This window comes from Vicugna pacos, chromosome 26, assembly GCF_048564905.1.
Source record: "Vicugna pacos chromosome 26, VicPac4, whole genome shotgun sequence".
Classification (NCBI taxonomy): Eukaryota; Metazoa; Chordata; class Mammalia; order Artiodactyla; family Camelidae; genus Vicugna; species Vicugna pacos.
In genome coordinates, this window is record NC_133012.1 from 2,923,992 (window position 1) to 2,940,827 (window position 16,836).

General features: G+C 44.5%; 2 protein-coding genes across 7 annotated transcripts in view; one reads left to right on the forward strand and one right to left on the reverse strand.

The window, feature by feature from the left end:
- Window positions 1-8,565, reverse strand: part of HOOK3 (hook microtubule tethering protein 3) — a 93,718-nt gene extending 85,153 nt beyond the window's left edge. For both annotated transcript variants that reach the window (XR_012064347.1, XM_072950155.1), the window contains exons 1-2: window positions 8,320-8,565; window positions 1,351-1,436 (exon numbers count right to left, since the gene is read on the reverse strand). Coding sequence is in view for 1 of the 2 variants with exons in the window: in XM_072950155.1 (XP_072806256.1) it covers window positions 1,351-1,436; window positions 8,320-8,376 (143 nt within the window). In the remaining variant the exon portion in view is untranslated. The remainder of the gene's footprint in view (window positions 1-1,350; window positions 1,437-8,319) is intronic.
- Window positions 8,566-8,891: 326 nt separating this feature from the next.
- RNF170 (ring finger protein 170) overlaps window positions 8,892-16,836 on the forward strand; it is a 29,534-nt gene continuing 21,589 nt past the window's right edge. The window contains exons 1-3 of one of the 5 annotated variants that reach the window (XM_072950157.1): window positions 8,892-8,919; window positions 13,885-13,995; window positions 14,830-14,973. In XM_072950157.1, coding sequence (XP_072806258.1) covers window positions 14,837-14,973 — 137 coding nt within the window. In that variant the 5' untranslated portion in view covers window positions 8,892-8,919; window positions 13,885-13,995; window positions 14,830-14,836. Of the gene's footprint in view, window positions 8,920-8,944; window positions 9,290-13,884; window positions 13,996-14,035; window positions 14,143-14,827; window positions 14,974-16,836 lie in introns of those variants that run through there. The other 4 variants (XM_072950156.1, XM_015248629.3, XM_031691569.2 and 1 more) reach the window with 4 other exon arrangements.

Here is a 16,836-nt window from a genome sequence, read left to right on the forward strand (position 1 = left end):
AAGCTCACATCGCTGGGCCCATTTACCCACAAATTACTGTTAGTAAGAACTGCAGAGGAACGTTCTAGACCACTCAAATCTCAGCGTCATTAGGGCACCACTCAAAGGTGACCACGCATACCACAAGACCACTCTTCCAAGAGTGCTCTAGCAGGGCTGGGCAGGTCAGGTTCCCAGCCAGCCCTGTCGAGCTGGAGGGATGTACCACACAAGGAATGGCAGAGAGACAGCAAGCTGTACTTTCCCAGCATGAACCTCAATGGGAAAGGCCGGCAGGTTCTCTGAAATGCAGGCCCTTGAGATGCTCCTGAGATGGGGAGCTCTACATAGCTCACTGCAACGCATGTTTGAAGACATTATTGATACTCAACACAGATTCAGGGTATCGCAGTGAGTCGTACGCGGATTTTTTAAAGTCATCAGGCTGACGAGTGCCCGGGGCTTCAAAAGACAAAAGTCTCCCCCCAGTCACATCAAACCTAATGACATCTTAAATTCACAGGTAAACCTTTATTTGAAAAAGTCCTAGGTCAAAAGTTGAAGACAACCGTACAATATCATTTTTTTTTACAATTATTATGCTTTCAAAGTACTTAGCTAGGAAAGAATCAAGCTTGCTTTTTATGTCCCAAACAAATATTTCATTCTTTTAGTCAGTCAGTAAAGAGAGCGCCCAAGATGCAGATTGAACCGAGAGAAGTGCCGATGTCTGCCCATTTTGGAGCTACAAAGAAGGGCATTTTCATCCAGCTCTCCCCAAAGCCAGGTACTGCCTTAGGTGCTAGGATACAGTGGTGAGCATGACAAATTCCCTGCCGCTACAGGAGCTTATACTGTGTGTGTGTGTGTGTGTGTGTTTGTCTACAGGGGGGTGGCGGGAACAGCAGATAACAAATAAACAAGCAAAATACATGTATATGAGATGGTGTCACCTACTTCTGAAAGGCACACTTTAAAGGGACACAGAGCTCAGGGGAACGGCTGTGGTTTATTGACACAGGGGTGGTCACGGAAGGCCTTGCTGATAAGACCTTTGCCCAAACTCCTAAGCAAAGAGAGAGTGGTCCTCTGAGATTCTCCTATAATGGCCAAATCAGGACATCAGCATGGAAACATCTGCCACACTTAGATAGAAAACACAGGAACGCATCATTCTGCTGAAGCCCTTGCTACACTGTTACCGCGGCCCCAACTGACCTTGCAGCTGGTCAGCCTCTGCCTGAACACCTGGCTGCGCGGGGTTCTCAGTCCATGTGCAACACGTGGACTTTATTTTTGGTCCCTGTTTTCAATCTAATAAATATCCATGTACAAGAACATGCACAAAAAGATAAAGCAACTGATTCTTACATCTTCTGAAGAACCTGGGCCATCACAACCCCATTCGTTAAATCTTCCACGGTCTGGCATGGTGCGTCTACGTTAAATGTCTGGATCTGGAAGAAGAAAAAAAGGGGGGGGGTAGGTTCCATGGTTAAGTGCACAGAAGAATTCTTAGGCTTCTTTTACCTCATCTTAGGAAGGGAATACATTTCAAAAAGCAGAACAGTGAGAAATGTTTTCCCTTAACGGGAAATTTCCTTGTTACTGCAAGTTCTTCCTTTTGGTAAAAGGGAAATTGTGGTGGATACTGCGTGACTTCCCAGCATTCATTCTCCTTACAGATGATCATCTAGGAAAGGCAGGGTACCTGCATCCCCTCTGCCAGTGGCTGACTCAGGGGTGCCCAGGCAAGGACAATTTGGTCCAAACAGAGGCAAAGAGAGGCTTACTTGGGCTTCTGGGAAAGAAAAGCCAGTTTCCTCTTGCTGCGAGTTCAGTGTGTTGGTTGCCTCAATTGCTACGAGCATTTATCCTGGGACTGTCAGGATGAGGCCGATGCAGTGGCTGGCTGAGAAGAGGGCTAGAGAGAACGAGGCCCTTGAGGCCCAAACTGAGCCACTGAACGCCTCCTATTACGTGAGATAAATTTCTCTTGAAGTCTGGCCAGGATTTGAGATTTCTTTTACTCAGAACCAAAATATCTTTACACAGATGTAGAAATCACGTCACAAGAAATTACGGTTAGGTTAGATATTCAACTCACTTTCACTTTAATTCTATTGCTGATTAGAAGGAACATATGTGGCCAAGAATTAGTAGAAATTATTCTGAGTGAGATAATACAGCTGAGCCAACAACGATGCTACTCAGTAGTGCAACTGGGACTTCGAAGGAAATAAATCACTGAGAACAGAGAGATGCAGGCCACGCGCTGCAGTTTACAGATTAGTAACGGGAATCGGAGGAAGAGATGGAACAGGAGAGTGGGCAGAAGGGTCAAAGGCGGGGTTGAAAAAGGGAGTGTTATTGTGCAAAATCTCTTAAGCCACCAGGGCAAGGGGAGTAAGCAAAGGATTCTAAGCAGGAGAGCAAGGCCATGAAGTTCGCATCACACAAGGGTCATACCAGCTGCAGGATGAAGAAAGGATCGCAGGGAACAGGCAGGGAGACTTATACGTTAACACAGATGAGGCCAAACTAGGGAGCGACACTGGAAATAATGTGCAGGTGACCATCTGTCTCCACACACATTTTTGCTTACGGGGTTATATTCCTAGAAGTAAAATTGATAGATCAAAGTGTACAGACATTTTAAGGTTTTTGATAAGTTCTGTCAAACTGCCCTTAATAAATGCTGTAGCAATTTACTAACAGTCAGTGAGCATCCAATTCTCTGTGTTGCATCATCTACCAAATCTCTTTTTTAAAAAAAGAACTATTAACAAGTGCAGTTGATAGCATCCTCGTATCTTCCACAGCCTTGTGGGAAGTGATGGTTATGGCGGTGGAAACTAAGGAAATGACCTTAAACATCGCACAGCAAGTGGTTTTTACTCAGGTGTCTCCTTGGGAGAGGTGATGGAGAGAGGCCCTTCCAGGCCACCCCCCTGACACGAACCTTATAAGGAGCAAAAGCACAATAAATCCTTAGTAAATTAATAAATGGTACAAATAAGCATCACCCGTAGGAACTGATACTGAATTTTACTCCACATTCTCTCCAGCTGTCTCCTCAGTGGTAACGTGGGGACAAATGTAGTTTAAAAGACATAAACACCCACTTCCACTTCACAGTGGCTGAATTAACCTCTTTTGCGTGGGCTTAGAATGAAAAAGAGGCAGCGGTGCGGGGCCACCCCCCTTCACCTCTTTGTCACCAACCTGAGCACGATGCCTGATGCGAAAGAGCTCTCAATGAATTTGCCCTCAATGTACAGAACTAATTCCATCTCCGGTTTTGCTCCCGCTTTGCCGGCTGTGTGACCTTGGATATGCCACTTTATCTCTCAATATCAGTTTTCTAATCTAGAAATTGGGACAAAAACCCCTTATGGAGGGGTGTGTGGCTTAAAGCAGGAATGAGAAAATAATGCACAGGAGGAATTTGGAACAGTGGAAGGCAGCAGTGCCCACAGCTGAACGTACCCCCGAATCATCTGGGAAGCTGGAGGAGGCTGGGAGTCTATTTTTAAGAAGTTCATCAAATAATTCTCATGTGGCAGGGCCCCAGGCTGGCATTTGGAACCCTCTGATCCAAAGCACTGCTAAATGTACGGGAGGAAATTTCAGAAAAACTGCCTCTGGCCAATCAGAATGAAAAAATCCAATAAAGCAGGTAACTCAATGATGCAAGTAATTTCGTTGTAAGACTGTATCCGTTTCTCTCTTAGGACTTAAAACTATTTTCATTTTGATTTTTGAAATGTAGCTTGCAAATAATTATTTTCTCTGAATTGGCTTGCTCATGAGTGCTACAGGATGTCTGCCTCTGCTTTGCCATGAAAGCAGAGGCAGATTCCGGCGAAAATGCCTCTACAGAGTTTCCTTTTGGGGCAAGGAAAACATTCTTGGAATTAGATAGTATGGTGGCCCTACCCTGTGATCATACCACAAAGCACTGAACTTCACACTTGAAAAGAATGGATTTTATGGTATGCGTATTTTAATTTTTAAAAAATCTATCACTCACCTGTTCTCATAGACTCTGAGTTAGAATCTACAGAACGTTTCAGGATAGCAGTTTGGTAAAATTGAGAGATAATTACACCTAACCGCATTAGGGCGTGAAACTCCTCCTGATGGGTCATAACCTCGCTTTTAACTCCAAGACACTCCAGTAACACCACCCAAGTTCCACCTCCCTCTCCCCCACCAAAGCGTGAGAGGAGTGAAGCGTGAGAGGAGTGAAGCGTGAGAGGAGTGAAGCGCGAGATCACCTGGAATGACTCTCTCAAGCCAGGGGCAAGTGTACTCCCTATGAGATAGTTTTTGTTTTAACAACTAGGTGGGTGCTTTTGGCATCTGGGAAGTAGAGACCAGAGATGCTACTATGAAATATCCTACGATGCACAGCGCGGTGCCCACAACCAAAATGGTCCCGCCTGGAATGTCAATAAAGCCAAGGCTAACAAGCCCTGCTCTGGAGCTGTGGTTCTCCAAGCGTCACTAACAACAGAATCACCTGGAAACCTGTTAGTAATGCAGAATCTCAGGCCCTAGCCCAGCTCTACTGAATGACAGATTCGGGACCCAGGGCTTAGCAATCAGCATTTTAACGGGCCCTCCAATGATGCTGATCGATACTAATGCTTAAGAAACACATCTTAAGTGGGGAGGGTATAGCTCAAGTGGTAGATCACTTGCCTAGCATGCATGAGGTCCTGGGTTCAATCCCCAGTTCCTCCTCTGAAAATAAACAAACAAATCTAATTACCTCCCCACAGCAGAGTAGGGGGGAAATAGAAAGAAACCAACCTTAGGGGGGATGCAGGGGGGAGGGCACAGCTCAGGGGCAGAGCACATGCTTAGCATGCACAAGGTCCTGGGTTCAACTCCCCGTACATCCAGTAAAAAATAAAGAATGCGGGGGGCGGGGAATGTACCAGCTTAAAAAAAAAACCACACCCATCTTAGTGTTCAATTGAATGAAGTCAAAAGACAAAGATGGCGTTCCTTGTCGCAAGTCATCGAGACAAAAAAATCTGCATTTGAACCCAGGTGACCTAATTTCAGAACCTGTACTCAAAACTAACGTTATACTGGCCCTCAGTTAAAAAAGAGAGAGAGAGAGAGGAAATTAAAGCTTTAAAAAAATGTGCTTTGGTCCTTCTGATGTCTTAATTCCTCCACGAGGACAGCCACTGTGAGGAGAACGGAGTTAGGAGGAGCAGAGGAGATGCGGGAGACAGCACCATTAAAATGCCACCTTCCCTAATTCCAAGCACTAGTGTGCATTTCACAGGCCGCGCAACATGAAAATGACAAGGACGTGTTACTGCTGCTGGGCTTCCAGAAGAAAGATACCTGAGCCTACGGGATGATGGTTCTTTTTCCACTTAGCATCTTGCCCTTAACTGGTTTTTGCGGTCTCTTAAACCTAGGAAAGGGCAATCATCTCACGCACCCATTCAGGAAATCAGGCTTGACAGGTGTGATAGGTAGGGCAGAGTTTTCTAACAGGTTAAGAGTCCATTTTGACTCAGAGGGTGGAGAAAGAGTGGAAAATTTCCGGCACATCCTGCTGAACTTGCTTGCTACAGAGGCTCTGCTTTGGAATTTAAACTTAAGCTCTTTTTTGGTAGGATGATACTTGGTCTCTTCACGGGCATTCCTCTTTCAACAAAAATGTGGAACATTTGGTTCCTGGGCTAGTGAGCTCTCTGATACAATAGCAACGTATCCAGCATTTGGGGCAAGGAGATGGTCCACGGAAATGAATCTCTGTAGAGGTAGCTAACAGTCATCCCTTTAAATGCCTGAGCTGTTATTAACTGTTTCTGGTGGAAAAACTGCTACGTACTATATGCCTCTAATCTCCAACTAAATGCTATGCAGTGAAAATAAACTTCGATGTGATATTCAGGAGCATAATTACGGTCTTCATTAACTGAACACAGAGGCTCTTCAAGTATCCCAGGCTGTCAGCTCAAAGATGGAATCACCCAGGCTGTGTGTATCCAAGCTCTTGGGTCTTCTCTGTTTCTGACAGCTGTGTGCATTTTGCTGAGGGTTGTAATTACCTTCCAACCTGCTGTGTGAAAAGCAACTGCACAGCCAAGTTGGCTAGAAGTTTATGCAAAGTAAATTATTCTAAATGGGAGTCTTCTCTTCAGGACTGTATAGTATACATTTCCCCCCTTATTCGGGGTTTTGGGATTGTGTTAGGCGTTAGCCTGGCCTTCAAATACAACGGAAGCCACTGGACTAAATGCACATTCTCAGCTGCCTCCGACATTTTCCACATAAACCTTTATTCTGCGTTCTTAACGACAACCACAAGGGAACAAACTCAACATTTAAGTTCAACTTTATTTTGCAACATTTCAATGTACAACATTTAAAAAAAAAAAAGTTTCCAAATCTTTGAATTGTCTATCTTTGCTTGGACTCTGCCTCCCTGTTTTGTCATTGATAATCTCTAATCTTATCTCCCCCAGAAATTGTCCTTGACGAGGCTTCCACTGAAATTTCAAAAAGTTTTTTTTCCTACAAAACCGTATTCCTTGACCTCTCTCTACAGCTGATAACCAGCATTATCTGTTTTCTTAAAATTTGGCCAGATTTTTAATAGCTGCTCTTCGTGCTTCTCCCCTCAAACTCCCCTCTGTAGTTTCTTTCTATTTTTATTAGCATTCCTCACTCAAATAATTGCACCCACGACCATCTTTTCGCAGATGTCGGTCAAACACACCTCTCTGTTTCCATGGCTTGTCTTTCTAGACTTTAAACCATGTAGTCCTACTTCAGATTCAATCAGCTTCCGCATCTTTGCCCTCTTGCCCTTTTTTTCCCCCTAGCACTGAGGAAGGCACTTTTTGCACAGACTCAAAAAAAAAAAAATGCACATCTTTAGATTCTCAATCTTCTGTTTGCAACCTCTGCCAAATCTATTCCTTTCACAGAATTAAAGAATGTGGTATTTCTTTATCTCTCCGCTGCCTAGTCAAACTTTGGCCGCATTATGCAGTTTATCTGTTTTTCTCTCCTCTTAAATACAGTGGTGAAACCCATTTGAAGCTGGAACCCATTACAGCTGTAAGCTGCATGTTAACTACATATTATTGCAAACAATCTGAAATGCCAAGAATGCTCTGATACAAAAGTTACTCAATATGTCAAGCTCTGCTCTTGCACATACTCTGTTTCAGAAAGCATAACATGATTTGTGATCTAAGACAAATTATGAAAATCTCACACTACTGTCATTACCTTTGTTACAAACAACCTAAGGCTCCTCTAATCTTTCCACCCAAATGCCCCCACACAGGAGTAATGTCTACACTCCAGGATCTAAACTTGCCACCGAAGACACCACTAAACGGCATTTATTTGGCATCTGTGTTTTACCTGGAACATTAACACAAGTGCTGTAGTCACCTCCATAAGTGTGTTTGTGTTTTACTCCAAAGTGATATTTAACGATTTTATCAGTGAGAAAAATGGATGCTCCTAAATGAGGCACAGGCTCTGCAGATCTACACACACACACACACACACACACACTCCCTCCCTCCCCAGATCTACACACACACACACACACACACACACACACACTCCCTCCCTCCCTCCCCAGGAACTGACACCCTGTTTGAGAAACACACAAGCTTGGTTTCATGTCCAACTATTGAAGAGGCTGCTACAGGCACGGCTGTTGCCATCAGAACTGAACACATGTTTACATTAACATATGAGAATTTTAATAAGCATTTAAGAACTTAAAATTAGAATCCCACAACGCTGTCCCCCAAATGTCGAGTTCCGCGGCTGATGCCCAGACCCCTTCCAGATTCATTTTGATCCTGAGTGCCTTTAATAAGCATCTCCGCACCGCTGACTCTCTCATCGCTCAAGTGCATCCCGCATCCCAGGTACCGGCCTCCGGGTGCCTCCCCGGATTTCCCCTGCCCTCTCTCCCCGGGCGGCTCGCCCCTCCAGGGGCTGCGCTCCATCCCGGCGAGCGTGACAACAAAGGCAGGAGCGGCGGACCGGGTCCCGCGGGCCTCCCCGGCGGCGCGGGGTGCGGGGCCGCTGCCCTGGTGACAGTGTCGCCCGCACCCCGTCCTCAGCCTCCACCCAGCACCTCAGGCCCGGCAAGTTTCCCCCGGACCCGGGCCGGGCCTCCCGCGGTGTAGACGCGGCCCGCACCGGCGTCCCCGGCTCCCCGCCCAGGCCCCGGATGTGACGGCACCGCCGCCCTCGGCGCTCGCCCCGGCGCGGGGGGATCCCGGGACGGCGGCCTGGGGGAGGGGGCCTCCCGGCCCGCCGGCCGCCACCTACCCAAGTGAGGAGGCTCTCGCACAGCTCCACCCGCTCCAGGGACTCCACGTTGAACATCTTCCCGCCGGGGCTCGCGGCCGCCCCGCCTCGCCAGGAAGCCTGCGGCTCGGCCTGGGGCTGCGTCCGAGGGTCGGCCCGCCCGTCCTCCGCCCGGCCGCCGACTCCGTCCGGCGCTGGCAGCGGCTCCCGCAGCGTCACCGGCGCCCCTCCTCCTCCTCCTCCTCCTCCGGCCCCTCGGGACCGCGCGTCCCCGCGCCGCCCCGCCCCGCCCCACCGGCCCGCCCGCAGCCCGCAGCCCGCAGCCCGCACCCCGCTGCCCGGCAGCCGCCCGAGAGCCCGGCCTGGCCCGACCCGACCGCGGCCGCCCAGCACTGCGCAGCACCGCGCCCGCCGCCCGCCGGCCCGCTGCGTGTCCCCCCGCCCCGCCGCCGGGTCCCCGCCCGCGCCCTCACGGAAGCGCGGCAGTGCGCGTGCGCCGCGCCCGCGCTCCCAGCCCGGAGGACGCAGCTAGTGGTCGCCCGGGAGGGTGGTGGGGCGGCCCGGAAACAGTCTGTGCCCTCGGTCACCGGGAGCTGGCGAGGTGTCCTCCGCGGTGCAGAGGTACGCGGGCCGGGCGCCGGCGGGGCCCCGGCGTGGGCGGGGCGGCGGGGGTCTAGGCGGCCGCCCGGCCCTCCGCGGGGGGCAGTCGCCGCGTCTGGAGGCAGGGCGGCCGACGTGGCGGGCCCCGGAAGCGAGTTACTCCGAGTCGGGACGGGGTGTGCGGGGGCCGTCAGCCCGGGAGGACCCCGACAGTGCCCGGGGCCCGTCCCTCCTTCCTCGGTGGCCAGGGGATCAGTCTTTCCGGAGCTGTCACCTCTCCAGAGGCGTGAATCTCTGCAGGGTTACCGATGAATTGTTATGCGACCCAACATGTGCAGCCAAGTGCAAAGGACGTACATATTTAAGGAGTAATTAGTAATTAAACACCCAGGTAAAAACAGCATTGCAGGTACCCCAGGAGCCCCAACCATATCTTGTGTTCCTTTCTGAGCACCATGCCCTCCCTAAACGGACTTTTGTGATACTCACTTTCTTGCTTTTCCTATAGCTTTTCCACCTACGGATGCTTGCCTAAACCATACAGTTTTACTTTACCTTGTTTTGAATTTTTACGAGTGATTTTGAAGTAATAGTAAGTTTGCGCACACCTATAGGTAATTTTCATTGCTGTCTAGTACTCCATTGTATGAATATGACAATATAGCCATTCTACTGTTGATGGGTATTTTCTTGTTCCAGTTTGGGGCCAACTAGGAACAGTGCTAAAGGCATTCATATCTCTAGATACTAGTGCCCATGTCTGTAGGATACATGCTTGGGGTTCTAAAATTGTTGAGTCATAGGATGTGCGTAATTTTACCAGGTCATGCCAAACTTTTATTTGGGATGCAGGAAAGTTAAACTTCCCAAGACACATCTTCATTTGGTTTAAGGTTCCTGGAGGGCCCCCCCCCTTTCCCATTAAGACTAGGTTTTTTCATTGAGCCTTCAGACCTGCAGATGCAGCATTGAGTTGTTGGGGTTTTTTTGCAGGGGGGTGGGGAGGGGCGGGGGTGGTAACTAGGTTGGCTTATTTATTTATATATATAAATTTTTTTAAATTGACGTATTGGGGATTGAACCCACGACTCTACCACTGAGCTATACCCTCCTCCCCCAGCACTGAGTTTAATGATGCTTTGCAGAGTACTAATTACAGGTTCACACATGGTGATTTTTCGTTTTGTGAACAGAGACCATCTTCTCCGTGGTGTTTCTTTTCAACATTCCTCCCCACGCCAAGGGCAGAGAAACCTTTAGAAGTGATCAGATGCATCTCACCTGCCTTGTTTACTCTGTTGGTGCCTCTGGATCTTTGTCAAACCAGAGTTCCTACATTCCAGGTTATCTCTGTAGGATCCCTGGCACTTTCAGTGACCATTAACTCTTGTTAGGCGAGTAAAGGGAGCACGTCACCCTGATGCCCGTGCAACGCCCTGTCTTTGGATGTGGACCATTTCCGGAAGGCCTGTGGTGTGATCACCTTTGCTTCAGCTGCTCTGGTTTTCAGGGCTGAGTTGACCTCAGCCTCCTGTCTCCGGTTTGATGGCTTACCCACAATGCATTTGTGCATGATGTACAATGTTCTTTTTTTTTAATTTTTTTAAGTATAGTTGATTTACAATGTTAGTTTCAGGTGTACAGCAGAGCAATTCAGTTATACATATACATACTTTTTTTTCAGATTATTTTCCATTATAGTTTATTACAAGAAATTTTGACTGTAGTTCCCTCTGCTATACAGTAGGTCCTTGTTGTGTATCTGTTTTATGCGTAGTAACGTTTATCTGTTAATCCAAAACTCCTAATTTATAAATTTTTTTTATAATGGAGGTACCAGGGATTGAACCCGGGACCTCATGCATGCTAAGTGGGCGTACTACCACCAAACTGTACCTACCCCTTGATATGTAGTGTTCTTGAGGTTTCATTTTGTAGCTCCAACCACCCTCAGTGAAGGAAATTATATTAAAAACTTCTTGGATGTAATTGTCTGCAAAAGCCATGTGCTCACCATGTTTCTACATGAGTTTGGGTAAAAAGACATAGAGTTTCTCCTTTGAAGTTATGGAATTTCCTGCATTTCCCTTATTTTTCTGTGTTGTTTTGTTTCTCCTGAAAACTTTCGAAAAGACAAAGGGAAGTGAGTGGAACGTATCTTAGTTCTCTCCTTACTCCAGTTAGTTGGAGAATAGTTCTCAACAGCTGTTGATTGGATTCAAGTAAACGTGGCGGTGTCCTTCCTGGCCACGTTCCAAGTTTCTCCTGTCTTCCCAGGAAATATGTGCTTAGAGCTTTGATTAAAGAGAGCTTGAGATGCGACTTAGTGCAGCTGTGGGGAAGGCATGGCCAAGTTTCATCATGGTTCTACAGATTCCTTGAAGGTTGTTAATAATAGTAATCAAACTATTGTAGCTTCCATTTATTGAGAGTCTGCCAAGCCATATGCTAAATACTCTACCTTTATTATCTCATAAACTCCACAAAATAAGGCTGTTGTTGTTGTTTTGCCCAAAAAGTGATTGTTTGATATAGTTCAAGTTAATTTTATGTATTTTACAAATGAAGAAGCTGAGAGCCAGATTTTACATAGGTACACAGTTGTCTGACTCCAAACGTTATGCTATTTCAATATATTAAGCTGTTCCTCAATTACAAAGTCAGTGCTGGAAATCAGTTCTGCTTCTGTCAATTATCTGCCAATTTTTCTATCAATTATCAACCCCGTTTCCGAGATCTATGGTATTTTGTTTCTGTAAGTCTCAAAATGTAAGTTAAAAACAGGGTGCTAGTGACTTGTTTTCATTTGACAAGATCCTATGAAATAGATCAGATACCATTTTTTGTAAGTTTAATAACCTTCCCTTGGGGTTTCAAGCAAGCAGCATTTAGTGGCCATACAACGCATAAAACTCCCTGTGCACTGCTCACGGGGCTGAGAGGTAGCCAGTGTGGCCACCTCCCAGTGCCCATCACGAGATCTTCAGAGGGCACCATCGGGGAACTGGGAGAGTCTAGGGTTCTTAGGTAAGACCGGGACTGGAGACAGACATTTTAAATCTTGGAGAACTGAAGCCTAATTTTCATCTCTCCAGGGAGGGAGCAGGCACTGACTTCTGTTTTTATTGTTAAAGTAATACATGCTTGAAAAAAATTTGGACTATAAAACTGTTTCCTGGAAAAGGAGAAAATCTGCCTCTCCCAGCCATGTTCCCCACTTGTAACCAATTTAACCTTTGGTATTTGTCTTTCCTGCTTTTTTTTTTCTCTGATTCCAGAAATCTCTGAATCAGCAAAATGTGGTGGTAGAAGGAACTTAAGACATTCTCCAATCCAGCTTTTACATTTTACGGAAAGCAAGGGGTCCCCAAGAGCTGAAGTGGGGTCCTAGCTGCAGGAGCAGAACTGTGACTGAACTCCAGGGTCTTCGGGGCATGCTGTTGTGGTCAGGCTTGAGTTGAGAGCGTGTGTTGTCGATCAAAATCAGCAGCCCTGTTCTGTCCCCGACCAGTGAAAGTCAGGGGACCAAAGTTCAGCTTGATGCTGAAATTCATTTTCAAGATTGAGGTATAATACCATCTGCTCAAGCAGAAATTTTTAAATTTCTTTTCATTGTTTATCCTCTATGATCTTAGACTAGCCTCTTTCCAAACCGAGGTGGCGTTATAATACCTGATTTTTGAGCCACTGGCTCAAAAACAGTTCCTTTATTTTGGCTCTGATGATAGGGAGAACCACTGGCGGAAGTTAACTGTGGAAGTCCCCAGCAAGTCGGCCAGACACCATTAGCAGCCCTCCCTTGAGAGCTGGGGTTTCCACGTGGCAGGAAAGAGCAGCAGACCCTCCGTCCCTCCCACTTACCAGCCATCTCCTCCCTTCCTACCCTCCCTCAGCCGCAGCGCCTTCTTTAATGATACTACAATTCATGGAAATAAGAAGTAACCCTGCATTTCAACAACACTGGGAACTTTCACTCTAAAATGAGGCAAATAACATTACATGGTCCCACAATAATCGGAGTGTCGTGGACCTCTGAGTTCTTGAAAATGTGTATGAAGCAGTATCTTAAGGGTGAAATTGGTAGAACTCATGTAATCATACAGTAGAATATATATTTTTAAAATTTTTATTTTTATTACTTTATTTTTTATTGCACTATGGTTGATTTACAATGTTGTGTTAGTTTCAGGTGTACAGCAAAGTGATCCAGTTATATAAGAATCTCTATGTAACTGATGCAGTAGAATTTGGTCACATTATCATTGATTACACCTGGAAGGACATAGAAACAGAACCCATCCTTTTTTTTTTTTTTTTTTTAAGTATGAAGTGGTGAACTCCCTAAATATACAACACAGGAGAAGATCCTCCCAGCTCTGTGAAGTAGATGGATTGAGTAATCAGAGCCCGGGAATCTGGCTGCGGGATAACATTTTGGTTACCTCTGAGTGATGCAAGTAGTTCCCACTGCCCTTAGGACATTTGACACAACCTAACATAAACAGGAAACCCTACAAGATAAAAATCTAAATTGGCCACATGGCCCACCCTGAGATTATCTGAGGCTCTTTTCTTCAAGTTTAGTTGACAGTTGATTTGGCTGTTCTTCTGAATACATTACTGACATTTGGGCCCTCTGAGTTTCCTGGTGTATGCTTTCATAAAGGGTACTTGAAACCTGTCATCAGAAAGTTCCTGGTGCATCAGGCCATTACTGTGTGTAAAGCTGGTGAAAGCTGCCTTTGATCTGTTTGTTTGCTTAAGTTTCTTCCACGAGAGGTAATTTTCTTCCTAGCGGCCAGCGGAGATTCTTTTCAAAAGCTTTAGACTTCCACACACCAAGTTTCCTTTTAACAGCGGCTCACCTGATTAATGGTGATATTGAATAAAACTGTTTTTCAGTGCAGTCGTTACATAAATACAGGATTTTAATTATGAATAGTCATATAACTTCATTGAATATTTATTTTCTTTACTTCCCTTTAGGTGTGTCTTATAAGCTTTTCAACTTAGCATTTGCCATCTGAAAAAATTAGGAATTGCCTGTGACATTTGGACTCTGATGTGGTTGGACTGTCTCCCCTCAAACCTATAGAAGTTGAGTATTACCATTTTTCTCTAGTTTAAGGTGTGGGAGAATTTCACACCCTTCCTTTTCTCTTCATAAGGAAATGCAGCCTCAGAGTGATTCCATATTCGAGGCGGTTCAAAGAATTCTGAACCATAAGCTGAGGTTAGTCCCAGGTGAGGCGAATAGTTTTTCAAGCACCAGAATTTTCATTAATTCAAGTAGTCTTCCTATAGTTATAAATGTTCTCTAGCTTCCGTGTCTTTTACTTTTCAAATTACTAACACTAGAAGTAAGGTAAGCCACTCTTATTTAAGCATATATATTAGGTCCTACTGTTCACAGAGCACATACTAGGTAATTTAAGAATATTTACAGGAGAAGGCAATATGTTTCCTTCCCTACCTACACATGCTAAATTCTATGCCACATGTTCAGTTCTATGAGGGAGAAGGGGGAACGTGATCTACTTGGAGAATTTATTTGCTATTCAGGGATAAGAAAAGTACAGTTGAGCATGAGGAATGTCTTTTTTTTTTTTCTTAAAATTAAAGGACTTAAGCTCGAAGAGGAAAGGCTATTTTTAAAAATCTTTAAAAATGTAAATAGATGCTAAATTATAGTAATTATTTTCCTTAAAGGCAGTAGAATTCTGTACCCTTCAAAATTACATCTGGCAGATTTTAAAGAACTCATTCATGGGGCATTCCCCACTGGAGTTGTACTTAATGCAACCTACCTTAAGTGGGCGCTGCCAAAAAGTAACTCTATTCAAAGTCAGCTGTACTTAAATTGTTTTTATTAGTATATTTTGATTCTCTCTGTGTCATTTGTAATTTTCATTTTATTTCTTTTGCCTTTAGACCTGGAATGGCCAAATATCAAGGTGAAGTTCAGAGTCTGAAACTGGACGATGATTCAGTCATAGAAGGAGTAAGTGACCAAGTACTTGTGGCGGTTGTGGTCAGTTTCGCTTTGATTGCTACCCTGGTATATGCGCTTTTCAGGTGAGACTAAAGGACAAAAGAATTGAAATAATTCATCTTTCCAAGGGCCACTGGCTTTCTGACTGCTTCTAGTAATGTTTAATACTGAATATGAAAAGCAAGTAATAGATTTCAGTGATGGTATATATTTGCTGCAGTGTTTTATTTTCCTCTAGGCTCTAAGTGCAACCATGTTTTTCTTGTCATAAACTGTCTGATCAGATAAAGTTTAAACTTATCATCTGTATTTTGAATAAAATGCTAATATTTTCTGTTGGAGTGTCACCATTAAAACGTGTACTTTTCACAATTGAATTCATCAGCTCGTAGGTGATAAGTGCAAAATATTTTCAGTATTTCAATGGAAAAAACTGAGGCAAAAACAAAAACTTGGACTGTATAGAAGGAATTAAGATTAGAATTAAAATTACTGTTACAGACTTGGGAATACTACTTAAAGGTCTCAGATGCCTGTATACCAATACACAGAGACAAGGTGATAAACTAGAAATTTAAGTGTTAACACATGGTGATAAATAAAATTGTATGTATATATATATATATTTATCACTGACAGAAATGATCAAAAAAGTATAAAAGAAAAGATTAATTCCAAAAATGAGAGATCAGTTGGTTCCTTATGAAAATTACCAAACAGAGTGTGACCATTGTCTTTGTCTGAACCTCTGCAGGGTTGGTTTTCTATTTGGATGACATTATCTTGATTTCAGTAGCGTATTTTACGCAGTAGCTAATGCGGCACTTGTGGACAGAATGGGGAAATGTTGACCAGATGATAGCAGATTTAAATAAGTTTATCGCTGGTTGACAAGTTGCTCCCAGGAGTACTGAGTGATGTTTGAATGTAAACCAAAAAAGGAGGACACTGAATTGTTGAGGGCTCGGCCTTGGACCCTGTTCCACTCACTTCTGTTAGCAGCTGGGAGGACAAACGGAGCATGTTTATTACATTGTCAGTTGGGAAGGATAAGCTAATGTGTTGGTACAACAGAATCAGGATTCAGAAATGGGTCTTCCCAGATGTCTGTGGTCAACTGGTACCTTTGACAGTGGTGCCAAGACCTTGTGATGGGGAAAGAGTTCAAGAAATGTTGTTGGGATGACTGGAGAGCGACATACAAAAGAATAGAATTGGACCCATACCACCTCATATGCCAAAATTAACTCAAAATGGATCAAAGATGTGAATGGAAGAGCTAGAGCTATAAAACTCTCATAAGAAAACATAGGAGTAAAAACATAAATAAAAATTTTATCTATAAATAAAAATTTTAGTTCATTTTATTTTTTATTAATTAATAGACTTTATTTTTTGGAGCAGTTTCAGGTTCACAACAGAACTGAGCAGAAAATAACAGAGAGTTCGCACATAGCCCTCCCCACCCACACATACATACTCCCCTACGCTCAGCATCCCTCATCAGTGTGGCATATTTGGTACAATTGATGAACCAATATAGACACATTATTACCAACCAAAGAGTTTTAAAAAACAACAAAAAAAAATAGGGGTACATCATAAGTATTCTTAGATATGATGACAAAAGCATGGTCAAAAAAGAAAAAGACAGATAAATTGAAACTCATCAAAAGTAACGACTTCTGTGCCTCAAAGAACGTCATCATTAGAAAGTGAAAAGTCAACCCACTAAATGGGAGAAAATAATTTCAAATCATGTATCTGACAAGGCCCTTGTATCGGAATGTATAAAGAACTCAAAACTCAATAATAAAAAGACAAATGACCCAATTAATAAATGGCAAAGGATCTGAATGAGACATTTCCTCCAAAGAAGACATACGAGAGGAGGGTATAGCTCAAATCGTAGAGTGCGTGCTTACCATGCATGAGGTCCTGGGTTC